At 38.2% G+C, this 12,862-nt stretch overlaps 1 protein-coding gene across 1 annotated transcript in view; it reads right to left on the bottom strand.

The window, feature by feature from the left end:
- MYO3A (myosin IIIA) overlaps positions 1 to 12,862 on the bottom strand; it is a 229,463-nt gene that overhangs the window by 40,908 nt on the left and 175,693 nt on the right. The window contains 3 exon segments of the mRNA XM_032593843.1: positions 3,599 to 3,722; positions 5,264 to 5,426; positions 7,771 to 7,882. Of these exon segments, the coding sequence (XP_032449734.1) occupies positions 3,599 to 3,722; positions 5,264 to 5,426; positions 7,771 to 7,882 (399 nt within the window).

Below are 12,862 nucleotides of genomic sequence, written 5' to 3'. Positions count from 1 at the left end.
TCTCAAGTCACGTTAATCAAATGTTTCCCACATGTTCTCTCTAGCAACAACTGTGGTAGCTGCTCTAATAATGACGAAACCAGTTTCAATTTAGAATGAGAACTATCCTAGCATATTTTCACTTAATGAGGCATCAAAACCCTAGGAATTTAATCACTTCAAAACATGTCTTTTTCTAAAGAAAGTACCTACGGTGAGGAGAGGTTGTGGAAAATATATCAAAATTTGAGACTAGTAAGCAGGGTATGTTCACTAGGCTAATGTGCTGTATTTAATAAGCTCCTTCGAGCTCTGGTGATCACCGTAAATATGTTACAAAATTAAAGGGAAGCAGTGTCCTTGCTACGGTTCATGATCATATAATATGTTGACCAAAATTTCACAGTTGTTACTTTACCAATATCCTCCCAAAATGATTTTCCTTAAAGATAACATTTTCTCTAGTTTTTTTTTTTTAAGCCACATAAGCTTCTTTTTCACTTTTTTTTTCTTTTGGTGAGGACAAAACCCTCACAAGAGCAATATGGCCATGAAAAGTGTGTTACAGTACAGTGAAAAAGTCATGACCTGATACCCTGACATGCTACTTGGGGAGTTTTCAAAACTTTCCATTTTGGCTTAGGAAATCCATGGGAGATTTTTGGTCCTTTGCAATCTGTTCGTACAGAAGGATTTGTCTTGGAGTCAAACTTGGAAAAAGTTACTGGAATTCAATTTATCTAATTCCACTGGCCACTTCCTAGGCCTATAACAGCATCTTCAGGTTTATACAGGAGGCATAATAGAATCTCTGTTATTTTGCCAGGGACCAGAGAAGGAGGCAGGATACCAAGAACCCATAATTTTAACGAATGGCTATGCTAGTATTTTGAATACCTTCATAACACCCCCAGAGAACGTCTATACTAATCAAAGTATAATTAATGAGAAAAAGATAAGCAAACTACCACAGAGCTATAGTAATCAAAACAGAGTGGAATCTGCATAAAAACAAACTCACAGATCAATGGAACAGAATAGAGAGCCCAAAATAAACACACACATTTATGGCCAATTAATTCAGGACAGGAGAACCAAGAATATACAATGGGGGTGGAATAGTCTCTTCAATAAATGGTTTTGGGAAAATTAGACAGACACATGCAAAATAATTAAACCGGATTCCTATATTACACTATATACAAAAATCAACTCAAAATGAATTTAAAGACTTGGACATAAGACCTGAAATCATAAAACTCTGAGGAGAAATATAGGTGGCAAGCTCCTTGACTTTGGTTTGGCAATATTTTTGTTTTTGTTTTTTTGTTTTTTGGATTTGATACTGAAAGCAAAAGCAACAAAAGCAAAAATAAACTAGTGCGACTACGTAAAATGAAAAAGCTTCTGTACAGCAAAGGAAACCATCAATAAAATGAAAAGGCAACCTACGCAATGGGAGAAAATATTTGCAACTCACAGATGTGACAAAGGGTTAATATCCAAAAATATATGAAGAACTCATACTACTTAATAGCAAAACAATGAACAACCTGACTTAAAAATGGGCAGAGGATGTGAACAAGCATTTTTAAAGGAGATGAAAAAATGACTAACAGGTACATGAAAAGGGCCTCAACATTTGGAAATGCAAATCCAAACCATGATGAGGTATCACTTCACACCTGTTAGAATGGCTATCATCACAAAAGACAAGAGAAAACAAGCATTGGTGAAGATGTGAAGAAAAGAGAATCCTTATGTACTGAGAATGCTGTGTTGGTGGGAATGTAAATTGCTGCCAGTTTGGAAAATGATATGGAGGTTCCTCAAAAAACTAAAAATAGCACTACCATATGATCCAGCAATCCTACTTCTGGTTGTACATCCCCCTCCCCCCCCCAATCAAAAAACAAAGCAATGATCTCAAAGAGCTATCTGCACTTCAATGTTCATTGCAGTATCATTCGCAACAGTCAAGACACAGAAATAACCTAAGTGACCATTAAAGGATGAATGGATAAAGAAGATATGGTATACATATTCAATGGAGTATCATTCATCCACAAGAGAGAAGAAATCCTGCCATTTGTGACAACATGGACGCAAGAAATCAGACCAAGGAAGACAAATACTGCATAGTATCACTTATGTGTGGAATCTGAAAAAGAAAAGAAAAAGTCAAACCCACACAAACGGACAGTTGTGGTTTTGAGGGGGAGGTAGAAGAAATAGGAGGGAGAGGCTGGAAAAAGGATACAGCCTTCCAGCCATTAGAGGAATAAGTAGGTCTGAGGATCTCATATAAAACATGGGACTACACATGGTTTTGTATAACTGAATTTTGCTAAAGGAGTAGAATTCAATGTTCTCACCAAAAAAGCACAAAAAGGAACTATGTAAGATGATGGACGTGGTAATGAATTAGATGGGGGAATCTTTCCACAATGCATATGCATATCAGATCATCATGATGCACACTTCAAATATCTTATAATTTTGTATGTTAATTACACATCAATAAAACTTAAATTTTTAAAAAGATGAGTGAGTTCTTGGGATCTAATATACAGCATGGTGATTGTTAACAGTACTGTATTATAGACTCAAGAGTTGCTAAGACAGGTGTTCTTAAATGTTGTCACCACACACATACACACACAGAGTTGTAATTATTGAGGTGATAAATGTGTTAACTAACTTCACTGTGGTAATTATTTCACAATATATATGTGTACCAAATCCTCATGTTGTACACCTGGAAGTCACACAGTGTTATAGGTCAACTGAATCCCAATAGATTTAAAAAAAAGACAAGGGTCCTGGGATTGGGGCTGGAATGATCTTCATTTCCCTGGAGACCACTCTTTCTTCTTTCGATCAATTCAAGCTTTACCACTGAGGCAAAATCTATATACTTTCTCTTCCCCTAATCCCTACCAAGATCTTCCATGCCCTACTGCACAATTTGCATATTTTTATAGCAGAGTTAACTTGTGTTATTAGAATCACATATTTATTGGTTATATTTCCTTCCCATGTTTCTATGGGTAATTTGAGGATCAGGATTTTGTCTCATCTATCTACATGTCTTCACAGCTTACCGTACAGCTTTATGTATAAATGCATTCAGGTGGATCTGCTAATAAGCACTTAGAAATATAGATATGGAGGCTGAAGAGAAGAAAGGGCAAAGTGTCATGCTTTGAAGATTGGATTCTGGCTTAGGAGTTACAGTATACTGATTATTAACACCATGGGAATGAATGAGAAAGCCCAGAGATGATATTCAGATGTGGAGGAGGATTTAAATATGGGGACGGGAGGAGGAGTTAGCAAAGGATACTCAGAATTAGGAGCAGAAATGCAGAGTGCAATCCAGCAGAAGCCTAGGAAGAAAAAAAACTATGGAAGGAAAGTGTGGTCATCAGTGTGAAATGCCAGTGAACTCCCAAATAGGATAAAGAACACAAGAGTGGCCACTGGGTGTTCACTGACATTTAATGCACTGGTATTAGGAGCCTGATTAGGTACAAGAAAGACTGTGAACTTTATTTTGACTTTACAGGTTTGAAAAATGTATAATGTCAAAATGGTATAAAAATGAACATCAATATACCTTTTATTTTCAAAGTTTTTCTTGTAGTCAAATTGCTGATCATGAGTCTGAATAGTTGTTACTGCTGTGTTTTTTGTGTTAACAATTTCTTTCCTTTGTTTCCTGACTAGATGTCCTCTTGCAGCTGAAACATACAAGGTCCAGAGTAGCATTAATCAGAATAAAGAAAAAGCCATTACTTAAGTGAATAGAAACAATTTTTTTTGACAGTCAATGTCAGGAAAATGAAATTAAAGAGCCCAAATAGGACAGGTTCATAAAAAATATTGTTCATTAACAAGATTCTTCTATAGCAAGAAAATAATTAAAGTGCCTTTTGCATTAAGGACAGTACTGGGATGAAACTAAAATGAAAGAGATTAGCTAAGTTGTTGAAAAAGACAAACTGTATTCATTTGCTTAAATCTGCTAATAATTACGTCAGCTATTTACAGGAGAAAGCCCCTATTATTTAAGAATATGTTTTGGACTTTTTGGCCAATTATCCTTGGAACCAGATAGATTTCAGAATTCAGCTTTAAACTTTTTTATTTTATAAAGGTAATTCAGAGCAAATAACACATATCCTATAACATTCCCCATGTCAGGGCAGCATTCCATAATCAAAAATACAAATCTTTCTCCAGAAAACCAATATTTTTACTAGGAGTGATGAAGGACTATAAATATTAGGTCATGTTTCACTGCCAGATGAGTTGTGAAAAACCGTTTCTTCAGTGTTTTATAAATTGTGAAACTGTGGATAAAGAATCTGATCCCAAATTTTAGGGATTTGCATTTTGATGCTGCAGGGAGAAGTTAAGGGCTTTAAAATCCCCGAAGAGATGAGCCCTTACGATTTGACAGACCCGAGACTGGAACAGGAATCTCTCAAATGTTAGTCAGCTATTCTGTCCACCATGTCAGTGCTCCTCAGAAGGCAGGCTGCAGATCATAGTGGATCATAAAATAGATTAGTGGGCCAAATCTAGCATCTAAAAATGAAGTGGAATAAGCCAGAACAGAAAATATCAGAGTGCATTGCATGTAGTATGTGTGCATATCAGGTTACACGGGAGAATATAGTTTTTACTATGGAAGTCCACTCAACACGTTGTGGAAGATGCTTTACTGAACCATACCAGGTTCTAAATTTAGTTTCTTATTGAAAAATGGAAAGTGAAATCTAAAGTCTATTGATACATTTTAATAAAAATGTGTAAAGTATTATTATAAATATTATTTACCTACAGTTAATAGAAAGAAATGGATGCCCTTTAACATAATGAGATTTAATCAAGTGGTCAAACATTGTGGCAAGTGTAACCTTTGGAATAAAGTAGGAAAAGTGTTATTGTCCAATGAATTATAATAATATGATTCCTGAGATCTGTAACTAATTTAATCACTTGTATCTTGCACAAGAGGTCAATTGTATTTCATTGATGCTTGACAGAAAATTTAAAAATTAAATTATTTTATTTAAAACAAAACATTCAAATATTAAAAGTGTCAATCACTAAAGCAATCAGATTTAGATTTAGTATAGAGAAAGCATCAACGTAACCGAGTCTGGAATTAAATACAAAAGCTACATAAGAATGGGGGTTTGAATATAAGATTAGATGTCCATATCTGAACATAACATTAAGTTTTGTTACACGGTGAGACCATCTGAGTGATTACCTGACTGTATTATTATAGCACTCTCTTTTCTTTTCTCCTGTATTTTTTGGTACCTCCTTGAATCCAAGAATCCTCTGACACAGGCTTGAATCAAAATAAGCTTGTCAATGGCTTCCTTTCGCATTAAATTTAACTGTTCCACATGATAATATTTAAGGAACACCTTGAAAGAGTGAAAATAAAATACATATAAAACTAGGGCACACCAATGCGAAATAGTCATACGCTATGAAGAACAGATTATATTCTAAATCTTTTTCAGATTTTGGAAATCACTATCTTCTGCTTGTTTGGCCTGGATTTTGCTACATTTTACATTTGTATTCTTGAAGAAAACCTCTCTTTGAGAACAAATATTGTTTAGCAATCATACTGTTATTTGCAGCCAGTTAACTAACTAGGTTTTGTTGACTGGGCCAATAAGAATGGAGGATGGTCAGCTCTTGTATCAAAGTTTTAGCAACATCTACTGTGAACAAAGCTAGATTTTTATGTTTTCAAAAAGACAACTGTATTTTTCAAATTAAAAAGTCTTACAAATCTAGCTGTAAGATAGAGGACACTTACAGCTATAGCAATTCATTCATCAAATGTTTATTGACACCTGCCGTATGTACTCATCTGCTGAGGATACAAAGGTAAATAAGGCAGGGCACCGTCCTTCAGGGCCTCTCATGTTGTCAGTGGAGGGACTGAGGCAGCAAGATGGCCCCAGACAGAACAACATTCCTGCTAGACTCAGTGGCCCCCACGGAGAAAGGAGGACTGACTTTCAATCATTCTAAAATCGAAATGAATTGAAGAAACGGAGGGGCCTGCAGGCCTGGAGTTATTCTCATTTAAGAGTTTTCAACCTCCCCCAGGAAATAGGAAGACGTTTTTTTTTTCTTTTAATGGATACATTTACTAATAAAAGTCACCTAAAAGAAAGTTTATTGAATCCACCAAGAAAGTCACTTAAATTCAAATTTAACAGCTGAGTCATAAGAACTGGTAACACTGAAAGTAGAACCCTCTTTGCAGCTCCATGGCTTGAAAGCTTGGCACCACAGGCAGGTTAGCATTACAGGGTTTGACGGAATTTAGTTTTAATTTCTATGGGACTCTGGACGCTAATTTATTTAGTCCATTCTACTGTTGACAATTCATTTAAAATTCAGTCTGTTCAAAAAGGTCATCTTTTTTATTACTTTTTTTTTGTGCAGCATTCGAAATGTTTCTGTATTGAATACTTTTATTCATCTTAATGAGTTGGAAAAGGTGAAGTGGAAAAATACAAACAGCTTTAAAATGCTACTTAAATACCATGTAGGACTGGAACTGCAAAAGGCCCTTTTTACGAGTTAAAACTCCATTTGAAGTTAGGCATGTGTTTCAGACCATAAATCGTGAGATTTCAGCCTGACAAAATTCATCTTTGTGATCATCTAAAAGAAAATGGTATAAATAAGATACACATCTTTTTAGTGCTCAGAATTTCGCCTTGCTAACTACTGAAGTAAATATGGATTACTGAATATGTAAGACACTCGGTCTAAGATAAATATTTTTTAAAATCCCTTAAATTGTTAAGGAGTAGCTTCTTTTGTAAACATGAAAATTCTCTCCCATATCTTCCACCCCTAGACACGACTAATGTGGACGTTTGTTTCAGTCAATATGGCTGACAGTGGTTATTCTTGAAGGGTCAGTCTCTGAGGACTTTTCTTTAGATTGACTCTTTTCTCAATCCTCCCCCCAATGATATATTCAGTGTACCCCTAAGGCCTGGTACCCTCTTTATTTCCTTATCCCCATTTTGTAATGCTTTGAGGCTATCTGAGGAGCCTAATGCATCCTTTCTCCAAGCAGCCACCTATCTTACTTCCATACGCAAAATCTGTTATGATTTTTTTTCTTCACTCTCTAAGTGATTAAATAAGCTAAAATCTCTCCGGTCTCAAATCTAATACATAAACACAGTGATAGCCAAACACTTATAGCAAGTCTACTAACAATGGTGAATATTTTGCTCCAGATAAATTTGAAGTTTATAACAGAAGCAGATTTGAGAATTAGGAAAAAAATATTAGGATCCTGTTCAGATCATTATGATTTTCTACAGAATATATTCTGTATATATTATATGATATTAAAATATATTAACACATTCTGAATATTTATAGACTATATTTGTGGTGATAAAAAAGAGAATATATCTCAGTATGTTTCTAATACTACTTGAAATGAAATGTACTCACTCTAAATTTCATCTTTTTTTTTGGATAAATCTTCAAGAGAAACTTTTCTTGAATTCTTAAAAGAAACCTTTATGACACAAAGTGTTTAATTCTGCTGAAGAAGAAAACCTTTATGAATTTGTCAACTTAATTCCCTAGTTTAAGCTAGAGCTTCTGTAACATAAAAAAGCCATAATATTTTCAAGCACTGGAAAATGTTATAATTTTCAGTAAATCCAACACATTTACAATTATTATTTGTCCTTGAAAATTACATGCAAACATTACTTTTGTTTTTCCAAGAGCCCAGTTATCCAGACCAGCTTTTTCCAAAATGGTGGCACAGGTGTCAGGGCTCACTGGGGGTTCTTCATTCCACTTGTAGCAGAGAACATGGTACCTTCGAGTGGGAGAAAGTGCTGGTTAGTATTTCATAAAGTTTCCATGCCTCAGTAGCCTGGTGGATACTTGACAGTTCTGTGCAGGGAAGAAAGCGATTCCCAGACTCAATGCACAGGACCCTTCTCAGAACCCTAAAGTAGACTGACACAAATCCAGACCAATTCGTTTGTATAGATTTGAGCATTGTTTTCTCAGTTTAGTGATTACTTTTCAACACTGATCACTGAAATCTCCCACAAAAACTCCATCACTAAAAAAGAAAAAAAAAGTTAGTGGGGTATTTTAAGAGGAGCAGCATTTTTCTGGGTGCTAAAAGCAGAAGGATTGCAGTGGCAAGAAGCAGAGGGAAATATTTCATTTTTTCACCTTCACAAACACATTGGAAGCTGATCTTAAAATTGGATGAAGGAGTTTAATTCTCTGCAAACTTCCTACTACTGTGTACACACCATCGAGCACTGTCCTTTGAGGTATACTTTGCGTCCCACTGGAGGTTTTCTCTATTGGTTTAATACATCAGTAATTGAGGGGAAGAGTGAGTTAAGGGGTTAATGCAGGAGAGAACTGAAACAGGCCACCAGGTGAACTACAGAAAGAAAAACCAGTTGACCATGGTCAACAATCTTGTGCAGTTTTCTAGGGTTTCCGACACGCCCTTATTTAATTTCTTGGTGCAGGATTAACCTGCTGATCCAGAGGAAACAAAGCATCAAGTTTTGGTAGGTTTTGAATTTCAAAACAGAGGCCATGTGTGTGGAAGAGTGAGGTGGCATGGTCAGGAGAGCTGAGTTCTGATCCTAGAGACTAATTACCCGTGTAAACATGGACACATCACGGAATCTCTGTAAATGTCAATTTCTTCATCTAAAAATGAGCCTGTAGATAAAACCTCTAAAAAGAACACATTCCAGCTCCACCAAGTTTCATCCTTGATAAACATGCAGATGAACTCTTTTCTGTTAGGCTCTTTGGAGAATCCTGGCCTAGAATGGTCTAGAAAGAAGTGATGGTCATAGCTTTTGTCATCTGTGCAAATAACCTCAGGGAGTGCCCGTTAACGTCCCCTCATCCTTTAGGCCTGCCAACTTGAGGACTAAACTTGCTTGTGGACACGTTGTGACTGAGGAGCTACTCTACCCTTCCAGCCCACCAACTAGCTCCTGGTTTTACTTCTTTCCAGATCCAGCCAGGATCTCGTGGCTCATCATATGAGCAACCCTTCTTCTCATGCTCCCCTCTCTTGGTCTTTTGTCGCACATGGTCTGCAAACATCCAAACCTGGACCAGCCAATCATTGTTCTCTGCCCTCCTGTCAGGCCTTGGAGATCTGCCAGAGAAAAATCATTCACAGCACGCTCCCCATGACCTTGTGGCTTCCTGAGTCAGCCGAGTCCACAAGGACACCAAGAATCCTGATTGGTGTCCACAACTACTTTCCTCACTCAATCCTCACAACAGTTTCATCTCTCCTGTCCTTTCAAATCTCCCACCTGCCCCTGCCCTCCGCGCTGCTCTCAGCAGATAAATGTGTCTTCTATTTTACCAGGGGCCACGAGATGCAAGCTCTACTGGCTTCCTCCTCAGCTACAGATCTGTTTGTCCATTATCGATTCTTCCCTTCTCCTTCAGAGGAGATATCCACTCTCCCACCGCCTGTGTTCTAGAGGTCATCTCTTCCTCCTCTCCTTTTTCAAGCCCTTTTCTCTCTTCTGGTGCCTTCCATTTAGTTCAAGACAAACCCTCTAAGTATGTCTCACCTGAAACGATTCTCTGTAGCCCACCCGCTTCACAGAGAAGTTGAAAGATTGCTTAAAATAATTGTCTCCATTTCTCTACTTCCCATTAATCAGCAGCTCCTGGAATCTGATTTAATCACATAGTAATAAGGACTCTTATTTAATCACATAAAGATCTTTTAGTGATGAACTCTAAAGGGATGTCTTCCATCATAATCCTAAGTGTTCTTTTCTGCATTTGCTATTGTTGACCCTTTTCTCTGTCTTGAGTATCCCCACGTTTGCATCCCACCTTGCCTCCCTGCTTCTCCCCATCCCCCCATCAGTCTCCCTGACATGCCTCATATTTAGACGTTCTGCTCAAATGCAAGTGTTCTCCAATGTCCCATTTCTTTCTGAGCTCTCTCCACAGGGGTCTCATTCATCTACATGCGGAATGGATGATTCCTAAATCTTCATCTGTGGCCCTCTTTACACAAACTCTGAACACATCACTTCTGACTGTCTGCTTCGCTCCCCCACCTGGTTATCTCACAGACACTCCAATTCATCACCTTTCCTTTCCTCTGCTAGTTCCTACCTCTGAGAATGATGTCACTATTTTTTTCAAAGGTGATAAAAATCTGTGTGTCATCCTAGATTCTTCCCTATTCTCCACTCAGTGTATCCAACAAGCTTAAGAATCTCTCTGAGGGGCGCCTGGGTGGCGCAGGTCGGTTAAGCGTCCGACTTCAGCCAGGTCACGATCTCACGGTCTGTGAGTTCAAGCCCCGCGTCAGGCTCTGGGCTGATGGCTCGGAGCCTGGAGCCTGTTTCCGATTCTGTGTCTCCCTCTCTCTCTGCCCCTCCCCCGTTCATGCTCTGTCTCTGTCTGTCCCAAAAATAAATAAAAACGTTGAAAAAAAAAATTAAAAAAAAAAAAGAATCTCTCTGAAATCCATTTCTTTCTCTCTATTCCTACAGGCATTGCCTTGAACTTACTTATCATCACTTCTCAACTTGACTTCCATAATTGCCTTCCAACTGGTTATGTCTGTTCTCACTCCCCCTCCCCCAGGTCTGTCTGAATTGTCTTAATAAGATGAAAATCTGATCAGGTCCTTTTCCGACTTGGAAGGCTCTGAGAAAACCCAAGCTCTAAGCCGTGATGGCAAAAACAGGTGCTTTCAAAGGCCAGGCACATAACATAGGTAAGTTGGAGAGCAGTGGAAATGTAGGAAATGCAAAGGTCACACCTGCCAAAAAGCAGTCATTTAAAATTAGGTGACATGTATGAAGACCAGCATGAGAGCTCCCTCCCTCCTCTGTATCCCTGCCTGCCTTCCCAGTCTTACCTTCTGCTATTTTCCGTGGACAGCCTGAGCTCTGGTAATAAAAATTATTTAAAATTATGCCAGAAGGCCAGGTTTGCTCATGCCTCTATGCCTTTGTATGAGACTTCCAAGTCGGGAAAGGACATGATCAGATTTTCATCTTATTAAGTGTTGTGTTATTTGTATGTGTTATTCTCTCTGTCTGTATGTCCTTGATCCTCCCTGCTCGTTCCTTTAAGGAAGATCGACTCTTCCAATATTCTAGAAACTCTTTCTCATGCATCTTCAATGAAGAGACTAACTGGGCTGACATTCTCCTCCCCTGTGTTAGCTGCACTGACTGCTGTCCACACACACCCGGAGCTCGTGGATGCTAGTTCTCAGGGGTGTCCCCATGGGCTCCTGCTCCTGCCGGGAGAGCTGTGTCTGCTGCCAGACCTGTGTCTGCCAGCTGCGCTTGAGGTGACAGGATTCAAAACCATATGACGCAAACTGATGAAATATGAGTGAGGAAAGCCAGAGAGTTGTTTCTACACAACTGCATCAAATGCTTTGGTAAGACTTCAGAAAGAAGTGGTCTAAAGCTATTACAAAGGGTTGAGGAGAATCTTAAGAATCAAGAAATAGCCCTGTGATTGTTTCACAAGTTACGTTCAACTTCCTGCTTCACCTCAAGAAACATTAACTAGAAATCGCAAGTAAGGGATTATTGGTACTCATGTAAGGAAGAGTCACTACGGGTGCTTGGGTAGCTTGGTCGGTTAAGTGTCTGGCTCTCGATTTTGGCTCTGATCATGATCGCAGGGTTAGGAGATGGAGCTCCACATGGGGCTCGGTGCTGACAGCACGGAGCGTGCTTGGGATTCTCTCTTTCTCTGCCCCTCCTCTGCTTTGTGTTCTCTCTCTCTCTCAAAATAAATAAATACACTTAAAAAAAAGAGTCAATAAAGTCCAATTCATGGAACTTTTATTCAAAGAAAAAAACTGAGCCTGTATCAAAAGGCTGAAAAACGAATAGATGTTCATGTTCCAAGTTAAAATATGATATTTATAGTATATATTTATATATGACTTTTATGATTCTCTGCTTTATCTGAATTTCTACTATAATCGAAGAAGTCTTCCCCTTTCCTCCTCACTTCTACCTTCTCTATGTCATGCTTTCAGAGTGCCCTGTGTATACTTTTATTAAAAATACCCACTACTCTTTCATTCGCTTCATAAATATTTACGGAGTGCCTACTATGTGCCAGGCACCTTTGTAAGTGCTGGGGATGCAGCGGTGAACACAGTACCCTTGTCCCTGGAGTTTACATTACATTGTATGATACGTATTTAGGTCCTTGTTTCCACAGCTAGTCTGTGAGTTTAACATCAGAAGCTCTTTCATTGTTCTTTGGATCTTTAATCTTTGGAATAAGATTTGGGTTAATCTTTTTTTCAAGGACTAGAACATAGTGGGTGCTTAATTAAATGTCTGCTGAAGGTCTAATGACCTGCCTCTGGGACTTGCTGTGGAAATAAACATGTAGGTAGACCAGTTGCACTGGGAAAGCCCCCAGACTCTTGCTTTGCTGCATCCCTTGTTTTAAAGACTTGCTTTAAAGGCAACATACTGGCTGCTGCTTTGGTTTTTTATGGGACTAGCTTCATGACTTATGCTGTGGGATTCAAGACCACGGCATTGTAGGTAATAAGCAATTTGTGGAGCTTGGGGCTGAGGCAAGAATATGAAAATAATATAGCTAATACGTATTGATGACATTTGGGTCTATCAGTAAACTTCATATATATTATTTAATTTAATGCTCATAACCATATACAGAGTAGATACAACTGTCATCCCTATTTGCAGATAAGAAGACTGAGGCTTAAAGCTTATAGAAGTTACTCGAAGTAACTTTGAACAAAGTCACACTTTAGATGTGA

This window comes from Lynx canadensis, chromosome B4 (assembly GCF_007474595.2).
Source record: "Lynx canadensis isolate LIC74 chromosome B4, mLynCan4.pri.v2, whole genome shotgun sequence".
NCBI classification, from domain to species: Eukaryota; Metazoa; Chordata; class Mammalia; order Carnivora; family Felidae; genus Lynx; species Lynx canadensis.
This window is presented reverse-complemented; position numbering and strand designations above follow the sequence as displayed.